The sequence below is a fragment of the Dermacentor albipictus genome, chromosome 4, assembly GCF_038994185.2.
Source record: "Dermacentor albipictus isolate Rhodes 1998 colony chromosome 4, USDA_Dalb.pri_finalv2, whole genome shotgun sequence".
In the NCBI taxonomy this organism is placed as follows: Eukaryota; Metazoa; Arthropoda; class Arachnida; order Ixodida; family Ixodidae; genus Dermacentor; species Dermacentor albipictus.
The window spans coordinates 89,780,941-89,796,933 of record NC_091824.1 but is presented as its reverse complement, the minus strand read 5'-3'; the positions used below and the strand labels follow the sequence as shown (position 1 = coordinate 89,796,933).

The 15,993-nt window shown below is 45.8% G+C and overlaps 2 protein-coding genes across 2 annotated transcripts in view; one reads left to right on the top strand and one right to left on the bottom strand.

The window, feature by feature from the left end:
• The window catches only part of LOC135917657 (uncharacterized), a 253,855-nt gene that overhangs the window by 86,577 nt on the left and 151,285 nt on the right, over positions 1–15,993 (top strand). The gene's annotated exons all lie outside the window — the stretch shown is intronic.
• On the bottom strand, positions 6,458–15,237 carry LOC135917673 (alpha-tocopherol transfer protein-like). Its single transcript, XM_065451242.2, has 5 exons — positions 15,129–15,237; positions 13,062–13,301; positions 11,831–12,024; positions 11,036–11,146; positions 6,458–6,809 (listed from the first exon to the last, which is right to left on the bottom strand). Exons 1-5 carry the CDS (start codon positions 15,235–15,237, stop codon positions 6,579–6,581), a joined length of 885 nt encoding a protein of 294 aa, XP_065307314.2. The 3' UTR covers positions 6,458–6,578.

Genomic DNA, 15,993 nt, shown 5'->3' with positions numbered 1-15,993 from the left:
CAGCAGTTCAATTATAGAACAATAATGAACAGAACACAATACACAAGTACAACATCCAAAATAAAACTGGTAAATGATGCACAGTTCAGTTATGTCAAGAAATAAAAATGGGGTCAACTAACAATGTGAAAAAGGATAAAGGAGGCACAGTAACAATTAGATCCGGTAAACAGTTACAATCGTGTATAGTACGGGGGGAAAAACGAAAGTTTAAAAATATTTCATTGGCAGTTATTCTCTCGTATTTTCTTAGTATTGTCCACGCGGGTGGACGCGTAGGTGGGTTTCTTTAAGTAAGCTTCACTATTATTTCCGGTTTTACTATCTACAATGTTAAAAAGCAAAGTTAATCGCAAGTACTAACGCCTCTCAGAGAGCAAGGGCCACCCCAAACGTTTCACAATATTAGATGACCAGTTCGAGAGGTCATCGTGTCATCTCGCAAATCGAGCTGCACGCTTCTGTATACGCTCCAGTATATCTGTATTCTTCTTTGTTGCCAAGTCCCATACCCCGCACCCATACTCTAGGATCGGGAGTACATTCGCGATGTGCAAGGTTTGTTTTAACTCAGGCAGAGCATGTCTGAAATTGCGTCGCAAAATTTCAGCATCCTGCTCACCTTTGATGTTAATCTATATGAGCGTTCCAGGACACCGTGCTCAGAAAAATAACGTCCAGGTACTTAACCTGTGTCACGACATACAAGGTAATGTTATTGATGAGATAATCTTTCATGAAAGGCCGTTTCTTTGTGTGAACCTAATGAGTTTGCACTTTGAAATATTAAGTGTCATGATCCACCTGCCGCACCACAATAGAGCATCGATTTCTTGGCATAATACGTATAGGCAGCTATACTGGGCACCCCACTTAAAAAAACTCGAAAACGACGTCAATGCCATAGTGTCTGTACTTCGCAGACTTGCAGGCACATCATGGGGTGGATCAGTATCGTCCATGCTGACTGTTTATAATGCATTAATACGACAAAAAATTGCATATTCCGCGCCCAACTTACACGGGCTTTCCCACATGTCAGAAGAGAGACTTCAAAGACTTTTAGCTAGAAAACTACACTTATGTCTTGGAGTGCCACGAGCGACTTCGAGTTCTCTTGTAATAGCTGAGGCTCGCCAATCACCATTTCCAGTTATGCGAACTACAGAAACATGCTGGCATTATTTCCGTCTTCAAACCCAGCATAAAAACCACCCATTGGCTCTAGACATAATGAAACGAGATAGAAGTTATGCTCATATAGAAATTCAAAAAATCTTCACATATTGCCAGGAAATGAATTTTGGAACTCGGACATCGAATATCCTCCATGGCTGCTTACAGTTCCGAAAATCGAATTGTCAGTAGAAGGGATATTCAGCAAAAAAGACATGTTCATTCAAGCTGCTCAACAACTAGCACTATACCTGATATATATGCGGTATTCAGGATACACACACGTCTATACAGACGGCTCCAGTACAGCAACCTCTTCAACTTCATCATTCATTATACCGCACCTCAACAAACAAGAATCATTTAAGTTATCTCGTGCGACTTCGTCCACAACGGCTGAACTGTTCGCAATCCTATGTGTGGTAAAATTTATATTGTCAGTAAGAGAAGCGCAAAAATGGGTAATTTTCAGCGATTCACAGGCGGCTCTAACATCACTCTGCAGCACAAAGGGGAAAACATTCAGCGACAGTATTATATATGAAACACTTAAAAACCTCACAAAGGCAAGCGAAGCGAAACATGCAATAGCATTCCAGTGGATACCAGGGCATTGCAACCTTCCTGGCAACACAGCAGCCGATGAAGCAGCACGACAAGCGCACCTGAAAGATGATACGGCTCCGCTCCCAATATCAAAGAATGAATTACGCTGCATTATAAGGACAACGTCTTCCAACATGTCTAGAAACACTTGGTTTGACCAGAATTCTAAGAGCTCAGACTTATATCATATTGATCCATTTATTGAATTCAAATTTTCATTGTCATTAGATAGAACTATGGAAACGCTTATTCATCGATTAAGGCTAGGCACTGCATACACAAAGCATTTCTTACACAGAATTGGCCGAGCGGAAACCCCCGAATGTGATTGTGGATTTGTAGATGAAGATATATATCACCTCCTTTTAGATTGCCCACATCACGACACACCAAGATGCCGACTTAAATCAGCGCTAAGTAAATTAGACCGCAGACCTTTCAGTTTAAGGAAACTTTTGGGCCCTTCGCCAACAATGGCCTTGCAGAAGAGCGCTTTAAAAGCACTAAAGACTTTCTTTGAAGACAGCGGCATCGTTGGACGTTATTAGTGCTTTCATTGTTCTGTTCATTTCAATGTCACTCTATATATCCATCTGTTTGGGGATTATGTTATGTTGACTGCTCTGTTGTGACTGTATGTGCTAATATATTTACACGATGTATATACCACCCGCTGACTAGACAATGTGTTATTAGGCGACAGTATCGTTTGTACTTTTGAGACTTTCGACTACATAGGTGTGGTGACATTTGTCATAGTCTTCCTGTGGAAACATTGCTTTATAAGTCCTGGTGCTTGTGTGAAAAGATTATTTGATATGTATCCGTGAACGCTGAATGGCGTGTGACGGAACCACCCAAGAAATAAGGAGTAGCCGGCGCCTTAAATTGCGCGCCAACATCTCCTTATATCATGTCAATAAAAAAAAAAGAGAGTTTAGGTGATCCTGCAAGAAGTCGTAATTAGCTTCACAGTCAACGTCACGATAGATGCAGTAATCATCAGCGTATAGTCTCACTAGGCTAGAAAGAGTTTTAGCAAGATCGTTGATGAAGATCGCCAAAAAAAAGCGGGCCCAGAACAGATCATCGCGGAAAGCCAGATAATACATTCGCGTAAGATGACGGTACACCATCAAGAACCACTCGCTGTCTTCTATCAAGTATATAACCGTCAATGCAGATCATAACTTTAGCAGGTACGTTAAGAACAGACACCTTCTGTAACATCAATGTGTGCGACACCGGATCCAACACCCTACGAAAATCCAAAAATGTACAATCTACTTGCTTACCAGAGTTAAGTGGAAAGCTAATGTCATGTGTAAAATTTATTAGCTGTGTGTCACATGAAAATCCAGCTCTGCAACCATGTTGCTTTGGAGTGAAAAGGTTGCTGTAAAGATTTACAACACACGCTTGTCAGAGAAATGTGTCCATAGTCGGAGGTTAATGTTCTTTTGCCGCTTCTATATATGTGTATAACATTCGCGCATTTCCATACAGAAGGCAGTGTACCTTGATCAAAGGATGTTGTAAATAGCCTAGTTAAAAGGGGGCACTAAAGGTATCGCAGCTCTTTAGGATGATGTTGGACATTGTGATCTCCAACTTCATAATCGCGACTTATCGCATATGTGCTCGGGAAAATGACCTGTGAGACGGCTTTAGATACGTGAAAGGCTACAAAAGACAGCTACGTATACAATATTTAGAGCTGCCTGCAGTAGAATGCCGCCTTGCTGCATTCACACGCAAGGCTATGAAGCCTATACACAATAAATCTCCATGGTAATGCAATTACAAACGAACAGAAACACCGCTTTTAAGGAGTAAATATCAAATGCGACCTATCATCCAGCCAGCACGTTTCATAACTAAACAGGGTGTTCACTACGCTAAGACCGCTCCCCAAGTTTCTCGGCGGAGAGTCATGGGGGTAAATGCAGATCTTTAATTATTTCTTCCTTGGTTTCGCAATCTACGCATGTGATGGAAAAAGGCCGCAAAACAAACGTGCGTGAACTACACGAAATAATGGCGTGTCTCGATTTGCCGAAGTGTCGGTTCACAGCGGCAAAAACGCGATATCTTTATGTGGAAGACACTCATGTTCCCAGGGCGCTTATTCGACACGTTGTTTGGCTACCTTGTCAGCATCTTTTCTCTTTATCCGCAAAAAGGCAACAAAAACATCCAGTCGTACAATGGATTAAGAATCGTGCGTGACTGCCATCGTAATGCATGCATGGAGACTTACCGTCCTTGCTTTATTGTGCTTGCGCCGACATGAAGTGCACCTCACCGTTCCAGGTACGTATTACGAAGAAAGCCAAGAAATCATTATTTACCCTCGATTAGCACCTTCACACGAAGTGCACAGTTGCCGCCTACATGTTTACACCAATTGCTCAGTCACGTCTACAAGTTCAGCTGCTGTGGTAGTGATACCAGCAAGACCTCTCAAAATACAATTCAAAACGTCAAAGATAACGTCAACGACAGCTGATGAACTGGTAGTCTACCGTCCGGCTCTGCATTCCATTAAGAGCCACTTCATCCATAGTCAATATTTGCTTCCAAAGCAGCTTTTCGGAGTTTACTCTGCGCATATACGTCACGGATACGCCACCACAAGTTCGTCTGCAGATGTCTGACAAGTCCATCCTCGCGCAGTTTACAAATGACAGTAGATAATATTTCACTGGTCGCCTAGTCACTGCGGCATCCATGGAAATGATCGTTCTGACTCAGCCGCCCAATTTGCTCGTGAGGGCGTTAACTGTGTTGCCTTCCCTGATCCGAAAGCCGACGCAGCAAAATACTTTCCCGCGCTTGCACATCGGCCCACACTGGATTAGTGAAACTCGTTCGAATATACAAGCCGACGCCTTCATACCCTCCACCATAATTTACTGCCTCGTATTCCGTCCGCCTCCTCGGGACGTGGCTGCAACTTTCTAGCCCATCTATGGCTTACTTGTCCAATGCGCACTCATCTGTTATTGGAATGACCAACGGTCCTCTTTGTTACATTTGCGGGCGCAACTAAATGATGCCGCACTTTCTTTGCAAGTGCCCTCCTTTCAACCAGCCAAGGGCAGCACTCGCTTCCACACTGACCAGCTGGACAAGCGCGTCACTAACTGAACGCAAACTTCTTCGTCACTAGCTTCCATGGACGTCAGTGTGAGCTGCTGTATATGCGCCTGCTGCGTTATCTAAAAGACGCCGCATCGTGTGACGTACTGTGACTGTGTACTACGTGATACTATGTGTCTCAGTGGGGAATTGACACTACACGACCATTTGGCGCCTTCATGCGTGCTGCGTGACGTCATCTATACAGATATGTTTATATTGTTCTTTCTTGCTTTCTTTTTCTCTCATTTTCCGTACGCCTTTTCCTCGTCGCAAGTACAGGGTGGCAAACCGGAGATATCCTCGGGTTAACCTCGCTGTCATGACTTAGTTTTTATCTCTCTCTCTTTCTCTCTCTCTTCATTACTTCATTACAAGATGCGGCAGAAAACCAACGAAAACATTAAAGCTCGGAGCTGTTACCATCATCAAATGTAAGAAAGCGCCCGTTACCTGTAATTATGAAAGCAAGCAGCTTTTCTGAAGTTCTGGTGATTATAGTGCATAAAAGTACAGTTGCAGTTTGCATGTTCTGTTAACATGCCCGAGGTGTGTTCCGCCACATGTCTGTTGTTTCATGTCAAGTGTTCGCTGTATGAGTTCACAATATACATGTCCAAGCAATATCTGTTAGCGTAACTATCATTCGCAAAATGACATTTCCTGCCGTTTTGAATACATGCATGCAGCAGAGAAATATGTAAGTGGATGCCGAAAGCGTCAGCCAAATGGAACTTTTGCAACAATATGCTAGTTGACCGAAATGGCAGCTTTATACCCTATATGGTACGTGTGCTGCTAAAGCAGCTCAATGTTGAAAGGGAAAAAAAGGCCTGCTGGAACTGAGAACGACCTGTTGGGCTCAAGGCAGTTAAGTTGGTTCTACTCGGTATGGATTAGGCAGGTTTTTTTTTTACAATGGTTGTTAGTGTATTAAACCTTAAAGTCTTACGAGAGGTGCTGCGACAGAGTTTCCTGGAATTATTCCGGAGAGTCAGGGCTTGAAATGGATGTAGACATGGATGCTTTTGCGTACGACTTGTCTGGCACTGCTGCGTATTCCGACGGCCTTTATACCTGTAATAATGTAGCGCATTTTGACTGAAGCATAAGGGAAAAAGTTGAATTACATACATTTTTGGAACATGAATATATGAAAGAGTTGAAATTTCGGCAAATACATTCTGGCCTAACAATAAAACAGATGCCATTATTCGCAAATAAGTTTTGCAGACGCGCATATTTTGCTTCCAGACTCAACTGTGTGATTTGCTCACTAAATGAACAAGGAAATTACTGAATTAGTTCCATGTTGCGTAGTTATGAATACACAACGAGCTAGCGAAAGAATACAATTTTGCACACTCACTTGATGCATGCGGCGATACTTGTGTATTAGGACTAGGCCGGCATTCAGTTTAGCGAGCATCAATAACCGCGAGCAATGATCTGTGCTAAGCGTGCAGAAATCAAGTCGGCATGCCTGGTCTTTTATTGTGGCAGTTTGACCCTCGTAAACGTGAGTCCATCGAAGGATACCTAAAACGACGTTTATTTTCAGGCTTCAAGAGAAAAAAGAAAATCCCGTGAAATGAAACGTACACCTTTAGATCACTGATGTTATCATCGCGAAAGCCTGCTTTCGCATGGTGTAATCATAAAGTTGTAAGCTGCAAAGGCATCTGGTCATTCTCATATATGTCGGGGTCATCCAGGATGACGTAGCCGAAGCGGTTCCCCCATGCGAATGTCTCTTCCTGTGCGTCCATGAGTCTCCAAAAGGCATCGAAATCGAACTGCGGTCCATGTCCACCATACTCTTTCGGTAACGTACTGGGGCAGACTTCCTCGTGAAACCTCTCGTAGTTTTCACCATGCATCTGCATCTTTAAATATAGGAGGAAGGGAGGGAGTGACAAAAGGAACCAGAATAAAGAAAAGTAGGAAAACATCAAACACCACTGGTTGACATAAACGTCTAAACGGGGACTTATTAGCTTCCAGGAGAGCTGTTTCTAATGCGCTAGAAGCCTGGCAAACCGGAAATCAAGGTCTAGCAAACGTCACCACGCCGCTGGTGACGTAATGAAATAATGAAGACGCATGCGCCGCACATGATTACATCATTTATTGTGGCGCCAGCAAAAAAGCAGCTATTCCGTGGGTTAGGTAAGCTTAGACAACATTTAATTAAATAACTGTAATGAGATATTACGGCATTGTAGCTGTAACATGACTGATTCATTTATTCTGTTAGGTGTAGCGTCCCAAAGCACCCCTGGGACTATAAAGACGTCGTAATGGAGGCCTCCGGGTTACTTTTGGCGATCTGGGATTCTTTAACACGCATCTGAGTCTAAATAAACAAACGTGTTTTTTTTTTTCATTTCGCCTCCGTCGAAATACGGCCGACGGTACCGGGATTCGAATCCAATACCTGGATTTGAGCAGGAGAACGCCGTAGCCACTGATCTACCGCGGCAGGTGACAAACTATAACAGAGGAAAACTGTGCAATAAGGCTCAAAAATCTTAAGCACAAAATTATGGCGTTCATGAAGCATTCATTCATTCACAAAACTTTATTAGCGTCCTGAAGCCCGGTCTTTTCAGACCGAGGCGGGCCGCGTCCACGTCGGCACCGCCAGGCCGAGCCTTATGGCGTCATCGTGGACCCTCTGGACAGCCCGTAGCTGATCTTGATATGAAGAGCTTGTTATGAACTTGTGCCAGTGAAGCCATTTTTCTTCGGGGTCGGTGAGAGTCGCGGGACAGCCCGCCAGCATGTGTCTGATGTCAATGATGCCATCGCACACGTTACATTCTGTCCTAATTTCTCTTTCTGGGTGAATTTTATTTATGAAATACGGAGTGGGGTACGTCCCGGTTTGCAGTAAACGTAGCGTCACTGCCTGAGCCCTGTTCAATTTTACGTGTGGCAGAGGGAATTGCCTACGCCCCAAGTAGTAATATTTAGTTATGTCGTTGTAAGTTAGTAAGTGATCTTTATGTTCCCCGGAATGGTAGTGGGCGTCGGTTCGGTTCTGACCGGCACGGCAAGAAAGTCCTCGTGCCAGGTCGTTTGTCACCTCGTTGAGGTTGGGCCGAGTCTCGTCCACTTGTCCCATATGTGCAGGAAACCATCGGATTTCAGTTTTGATAGTTTCGACCTTGTCGATAATTTTAGCCGCAGTCCCAGCTACATAGCCTTTGTCAAAGCTCTTAATTGCTGCTTTGGAATCGCTATAGATGAAAGACCATTTACGGTTCCTGATGGCTAGAGCAATCGCGGCTTGCTCCGCGACCGTGGAATCCTTAGTGAAGATGGTGATGGCGTCCCGTACCTCGCCCCGGCTGTCGACCACCACGGCGGTGTAGGCCTCTTTGCCTTTGACCCAGGCAGCGTCTACAAGGGCCGCCTGTTGTCCTAGCTGTTCAATTTCTTTCAACAAAGCTTTCGCTCTCGCTTTTCTCCTGCTAACATTGTGTTCCGGGTGCATATTTCTCGGGAGGGGGGTGGTTCTGATCGCGTCTCTAAGTTTCGCGCTCAATTCTACCTCGGATTCCTTCGGGTTCATTGATCTATTTGGGTCTGTCCCTATCGCTTTGAGTATAAGCCTGCCCGCTCGCGTTTTCGTCAGTCTTTCCTGCTGCGCCATCTGTTGCGCTTCCGCCATCTCTTCTATCGTATTGTGCACGCCTAGGTTCATGAGCTTCACGTTCGAGGTGCTGATGGGTATACCTAGGGTAGCCTTCACTAACTTTCTGATCAGAGTGTTTAGCTTGTTCAGCTCGGCCTGCGACCATTTAAATAGACCTGCCACGTAGGTGAAGTGACATAGAGCGAAGGCATGCACTAGCCTTAGAGCGCTGTCCTCACCCAGGCCTCTGTGTCTGTTGCTGATTCTCCTTAGTAATCTGATGACTTGGTCCGTCTTGTTGGAAATGTGCTGAATGGCATTCAGGTTGGTACCTCCCGCTGCTATGTGGAAGCCTAAAACTTTAATATTTTCCACCTGCCTGATCGCGGATCCGTCGTGACAGCGTAACATAATCTTGGGTTCCTCCCCGGGGACGTAGCCCCTGGGTCTTCGACCTCTGCGTCGATGTTTTAGGACCAAAAGATCCGACTTTGCCGCCGAACAGTTGAGTCCCATCTCGCCTAGCGTGCTTTCCACGGCGTGTATGCTCTCTTGCAGTCTGGTCTCCGTTTGGCCTACGTTACCGTTGGCGCTCCATATGGTTATATCATCGGCGTATATTGCAAAGTGTATACCTTCTATGCTCTCCAGTTTCCTCGCGACTCTGGTCATTGCTAGATTAAATAGCATGGGCGAAAGTACGGCCCCTTGCGGGGTGCCCCTGTTTCCCAGGTTCATCACCTTTGATTTTAGTTCACCTAGCGTGAGGCTCGCTTGCCTACCGCCCAGAAACGCCTTGACTACACTGTATAGCCTCTCGCCCAACCCCAGCTCGGACAGGACCTCGAGGATGGCCTTGTGCTGTATGCGATCGAAAGCTTTTTCGACGTCTAGTCCCAGAATCGCTCTCGCGTGCACCGGGCTAACGTGTATGAGCTGGTGTTTGATCAGGAGCATGGCGTCCTGAGTCGGTAGTCCGGGGCGGAAACCGATCATGTTATACGGGAGTATGTCATTTTGCTCGACGTATCTAGTGAGTCTGTTAAGAATAACGTGTTCCATAGCTTTACCTATGCACGATGTAAGCGATATTGGACGTAGGTTATCCAGATGGAGTGGTTTGCCCGGTTTCGGTATGAGGATGGTGTTAGCTATCTTCCATTCCTCCGGATAGTCTCCCTTTCTCCACAACTCGGTGAAATGATCCATCAGGAAAGTGATCGCCTCATCGTCTAGATTCATTAAGAGTTTATTGGTAATACCGTCGGGTCCGGCTGCCGATCTACTAGAGAGACCATGGAGGGCGGCCCGTACCTCAGCCTCGGTGAAATCGCGGTCCATTTCCTCGCACGGCCCTCCCATGTACTCCACGGGTTCGTCGCTATCGCCCGGTTGTTCGAGCGGGAGATATTTGTCCGCGAGCTGCCTCATGACTACCTCCTGAGTCGTGCACTGGCTGACTTGATGTACCAGTTTTTAATTGCTGTTCTCTTGTTTGACTTAGTGTCGCTCTCGTTCAATAGATGTTTGAGGATGTTCCAACTGCCTCCATGTTTGATTCTGCCGTCTGCCAAGTGGCAAACTTCGTCCCACTGCTGTTTCACGAGCGTTCTCGAATGGTCCTCGATCTGTCTGTTTAGTAACGCTATCTTTTTCCTGAGCTTTCGGTTCAGTCTTTGCGTTTTCCATCTTTGCAGAATGGATTGTTTGGCCTCGATCAGATGCGCGAGCCTACTGTCCATGCTCTCTATGTTTTCTTCTGTCTTAATTTCTTTAGTGGCCTCCCTGAGGTCCTCTTCGAGCTGGTTGACCCAGGTCTGGAAGGACTGTCTGCCCGCTTCTATCGGTTCCGATTCTAGTCTCTTCGCTCTAACTTTCCTAAAAAGGTCCCAGTCCGTGCACCGAAAGGTTCTAGCCTCTTGTTTCGGCATACCTATACCTATGTGTATGATATAGTGGTCGCTGCCTAGATCGGTGCCCGAGTTTTCCCAACTAGCTTGTTTAGAGTTGTTGACAAAAGTTAGGTCGGGCGTAGAGTCCCTGCACGTGGACGTGCCACAGCGGGTGGGGAAAGTCGGATCTGTGATCAGGCACAGTCCCAGGTCCATGGCAAGGTTCCATAACCCCTCACCTTTCTTTGTATTCCAAGCGTTCATGAAGCAATATCAAAATATTTAATAACATGTAAACTGACTCGTTTCCCAGCAGGCAAACTGAAGTTAAGCAGTTATCTTAAGTTTTCTTTTTCTTTTTTCTTTCGAGAAAAGAAGGGCCAGTATTGCACAATACTCTCTCCGCGTGCGATGTGGCACTTTGACGGCTATATGCATGCCTCTAAAAGGTCTGCACTTTGTCCAATTGGTATGTTTCTCTCTCCTTTTCAACAACATTGCAAGCCGTTGTCCGAGGTCTGGAAAAGCTTTTTAAAGCATTCTGTACAGTCATTTATGATTACACGTGTGTTACGCTTACCCTTCCGGCCATCTTTGATTTGATGAAGACTCTTACCACACCGAAGAGCACGTCAAAAGCATATGGTTGGTTCAAGATATGCACCGCTTTCAGCCGAGCTGGCATGCAGTCCTAGTTTGAAGGAAGAAAACGTTTGCGGTTGTTATGCGTACGGCAGAGGCTCGCTTTCATTCAGATTAATAGTGCCATAGAGCCTGAACCTTTTGAGCATGTCAAGGCAAGCGCCACATACACATGCAGCTGTCTTACCGTACGCATGCAGACTGAGCCTTAATAAGACCCGATACTTCCCTTCGTGATGAAACGACTTGGCACTGAATGACGCTATACAGAAGGTCTGGGTAATGGTGTTTACCACCCACCATCCTTCAATATTGAGAGAAGTTCCAGTACGCGTGCACTCTTGCATATAGTTTTTTTCTTGTTTTTTTTTAGCAATACGAGAACTGTAGCCGGCAATTGAACCCGTAACCTCGTGTCAAGCAGCCGAACGTTACAACCTTTCAGATTCTAGTACCGTAGTGCTTTATGGAGCAATCAACCATGTCGCTTTCACCTTCCATCACTTCAGGTTAATTCCAACAGAAGCTAACTGAACCCTCCTAGTCAAGGACAGCCATTTACACAGCGGTATAGAAGCTAACAAATCTTAATCGAAAGCGTGCGCTTTCCAAAATTTGCACTCGCATAGGTCCATTTTATTTCGTCTAGCAATTCTGTACAGAATCCTACTCCCGCAGCGATTTTGCCACAAGAAAAGAAAGTAGCACCGTAATTTGGAAGTACTGGAAGCACCTGGAAGTACTCGAGCAGTCTTCTGATGAGGCCGAGACTCATAGAAAAGACTTTGTCCATCGTGAAACCGAGGTAGTCCACCATCATGACGATACCAATTGTCTGCGCCACGGGGTCGGAAATCACTTGCTCCAGGCACATGATTAACGCTTGCTGCAGAGTCGTGTATGTGATCTCTTCAGGATTCCAGTGACCTAGATTTGGTACGTACAGATTTGGAAGGACAAGATTACCGAGGTTGTTCGCAAAGAAATGGTAGCATACTCGGAACCGAACCGGCATTTGCGTTATACTTTCTGCCAAGAGAGCAAGTTTCACTAAACAGCGTTCCGCGCCAGCGATGTAAACGGTTTAACATGCCAATTTGAAGCCCACGTCAAGAATGAAAGTTCCGCAAAAACTTGCATCCTCCTTTAATGACAACGTAGCTATAGGAAAAAAAGAAGAATTGGATTATGTCGGTAAAAAAAAAATACTTTCTGGCTAATGATGAGCAGCTCACCATGGATATTATGTGGCCAGTATAGGACGCGACGCCTGGCAGGTTCAGAATCTTTTGCACATCCTAGAAACGCTTTTATCATTATCAGATATTAGCAGTTCCAGCTGACATTGTCCCTTCCTGTCCGCCCCTTTCTATCCCGTCCACTCATGTCAATGTTCCGCACTTGAGCATGCGCATCCCACGTGTGTATTTCCGCCCTTGACGAGGTCAGTTGCTAAGTTCTCATTTACGCAACTTTCGACTCGCACATTTTCGAGGGGATACTAAAGGCCCATATCTCTCAAGTGGTGGCTCAGGCGACGCTAAGCACAATCATATTTGTTTTCTTTTTATACAGTTTGATTAAATGTACATAAGCGGAAATGTTTACACTTCGTAGACTATTCTTCTGCTCTAACATGAGATAAAGAAACTCGTCACAAAGAATTACCTCATAGTACTATAACAAGTAGTTAAGGACCAGTTTTTCAGAACAGTTTTTACAAGTCGTTAGACACAGTCATTAGGTGTTCCGAGTCTTACTCCTGTGCCAGGTAGGCATGTAATCATCGTGATGCAAAACGTGTAGCGCAACATGACCAGTCTTTGTGTATTCGATTAACCGCTTCACGAAACTTTTACTTCACACAGATTTCAAAATGTGAATTGAAACTGCGTTTTCCTTTTCTTTATCAATGTGCCCGGGAGCCACTCGCTCTCAAAGACACATATGCAAAGTAAGCTTACCCACATGACAGAAGACTATGGGTCGTCCACGCACGTCCCTTTGCGGCAGAACGAGACAAAGCCTCCGTGCCGCGAGAGGTACCTTCGATGGAAGGAATTCGCGGTACACGGAATCTGAGGCTGCGCGGTTCCTGTAGTAATTCTTGATACTTTGCAGCGCCGCTTCCACGTTGTACTTCCTCACACGCAGGAAACGTAAAAGAAAGTCTGTGTCCCTCCTAGAGTTTAGTCCCGGTTCCTCTGCAAAGATTACATGTCCGTAGTTATAAAAACATAAATTCGCTCGCTCAGTCACTCACTCACTCACTCACTCACTCACTCACTCACTCACTCACTCACTCACTCACTCACTCACTCACTCACTCACTCACTCACTCACTCACTCACTCACTCACTCACTCACTCACTCACTCACTCACTCACTCACTCACTCACTCACTCACTCACCCGCCCAATCAACGGATACTTAATCAGTCACTCACCCAATCACCTACTCGCTCCCCAATTGACTCATTTGCTTGTGCCATACCTGCATCCCATCAGTGGCGACACGTACAGTCAGCAGTAGAGTTAAACGAAATTTCACTTAGGCTAAAGTTGTCATAAATGAGTGGTATAAACCACTCAAGCAGTCTTGGCAAAGATGCAGGGGTGTTAATTGTGTAGTTTTCTTGTTAGCAGCCTTAAACAGCACCTAAGCAGACTGCTTACAATGACAAGTACAGTAACGTGTCAGCATGCCGCCTTCGAGTTTCATAGCACTCTGCGGGCGCCGCCTCATTTCGGAGGTCATTCTGAAGAGCCGTGTGCTCGAGATTATCTGTCACTTTCGGCGAGTATCAATGGTGTCGTTATCTTTCAGGCAGTTTCTGTGCCGAAAATTTTAAAAATTAGCAGTTCCGACCAGAAGGCGGAACACCGATTGCGATATCAAATTAGTAGACAGCTGTATGAAATAGGGACAGTAGTTTTATCACCAGTATAAACTTATAAACATTCGCCTACTAATGAAATTAACAATTATAGAATGTGTAAGCGTGACTCAATGAGGACGTAGAAAGGAACACACACAGAGGCAGCGCTGTCTTTGTGTATCTGCTTCTTTCTACGTACTTGTTCAGTCGCGCTTACACATTCTATCATGGTGTCAAACCAACTGGCTCGTCAACGTGTTATAACTAAATTAACCAGCCCGGTGTCACGCGCGCACAGGTAAACATGAGCAAATCTCGCTTGATGAGAGCGGAAGCTCGCTGTTAAAATTCTGTAGTGAGGAATCACGGCAGCAGCAAGCGAATTGACTTTCATGCATCCTTCACTCGAACGTGAACGAAACGTCAAAAGCACAGCGCATACGAAGCTACAGGCACTACGCGCACTCTGCAAACATCGTAGATTGCTTTGAAGATGAGGCCCTCGTGGGCGCGCCCTTTGGCCACGTCGCAGATCGCTTTCAAGACGCACGAGCTCCGGCAACGCGTCGCTACGGCGTCCGCGATTCGCGTGGTCATCTTCGTAGCAGACACCGCGGTTGTCTCCACTCTTTACGAAGCGGCGAGCGAGGAGCACAACGAGGTACCGTAGCAGTCGCCGGAGAACAGCGCCCCTCCTGCGTCGCCTCACCCCTCGGCCTCGCGCGCCACAGGAGAGGGCACGCATGCGGGCCGCGTTCCTCGTTCGCGCCAGATTAAACCGCGTTCGCTGGCTCACCTTTACACTCTTTCACTCATACGGAACCTTACGGCGACGGCAACGGCAGAAATGAGCCTGGACTGTCCATACATGTCGTATTGCAACAATAATAACAGGTCTGCGTGGCAAACGGACCACAGTCACAAAAGTAAGCTGGAGCAGCGGCTCCATAGGAGCTACATTTTCGGCAGCACGCACTACATGGTAATCGCGGAGAAATACCCTTGCGTCGTTTTCACGAGAACGATATGGACTGTCCGCCTGGCGAGCTGCGGCTTGTGCTGTTCTCTGCACAGTGATCTGCTCAGTCCGACGTTGCCTGGTTGTAGCAGCACGCGTAGCTTTACGATTCGCTTCTTCTGCAGTGATTCGTACCTTGCGAGGAGGCGCCATCAAGTGTGCCGAAGAGTAAACACGAGAGACTGCGTGGCACACATGTCAGACCCCTCGACCCACGGCATGGTGCGGTGCTGTTGATGATCATGATAGTTTATTCGCGTCCCCTTCAAAACCGGGTCGCGACAAATAGTCACCTAGCCTGCTTCAGTTAACCAGGTCCAGTTACATGCAGCATGCAACTGCTATATGGAACGGCTACATGTCTGGAAACCTGGGGAAATATGGCAGAACTGCAATCCAAAATTTTGTAGATATCGATGCTACACGACGCGCATGTCACATCCTGCGCAATCGTGCGTCCCCTCGCACGCTAGGACGCGTGTACAGGGCATTTTTCCGCCATGTGCTAGCAAACACTGGCGTAGCTAAAGTAGCTGACTGCTGCGCAGCGGGCCCGCGTTCGATCTCTGCGCGAACTGGGCACTTGTTTTCTCATTGCCGCCGCATAATGCACAGTTTAAGCCCGTTGTGTGCGGGGTTGTTAGCTTACAGTTCCACGTAAATTCTCCTCAATCTTTCATTTTTGTTTACATTTTTTGTAATAATGAACCTTAATCACCTCTCTTATATCATTCGATTTGAATTTATGTGTCTGATATCTGTTTATAGTCCCAAATTACTCCTTACGATTTTTTTTTAGTCCCTCAAAGTGCGCAAACACTCAAAATAGTGTCTGCATTCTTCTTTCGTTTTCAGCTATAATGTGCTATTTTCGAAACCCAGAGAACTGTAGGTTCGACGGCGAATGAGCCAGACACAATACTTTATTGGAGCATTGCGTACAAATATGAATTTGACTTGTTTAATTGTTCGTATACGAGGACACCTTGTAATTATATGT

Bases quoted from the DNA above. Each gene is read 5' to 3' on its own strand.
- LOC135917673 (XM_065451242.2), bottom strand. From the start codon at position 15,237: ATGATCATCAACAGCACCGCACCATGCCGTGGGTCGAGGGGTCTGACA. The intron at 13,302-15,128 runs GTACGAATCACT...TAATCTTTGCAG, and splicing joins TGATGGCGCCTCCTCGCAAG to AGGAACCGGGACTAAACTCT. The intron at 6,810-11,035 runs GTAAGCGTAACA...CTATATTTAAAG, and splicing joins AATCAAAGATGGCCGGAAGG to ATGCAGATGCATGGTGAAAA.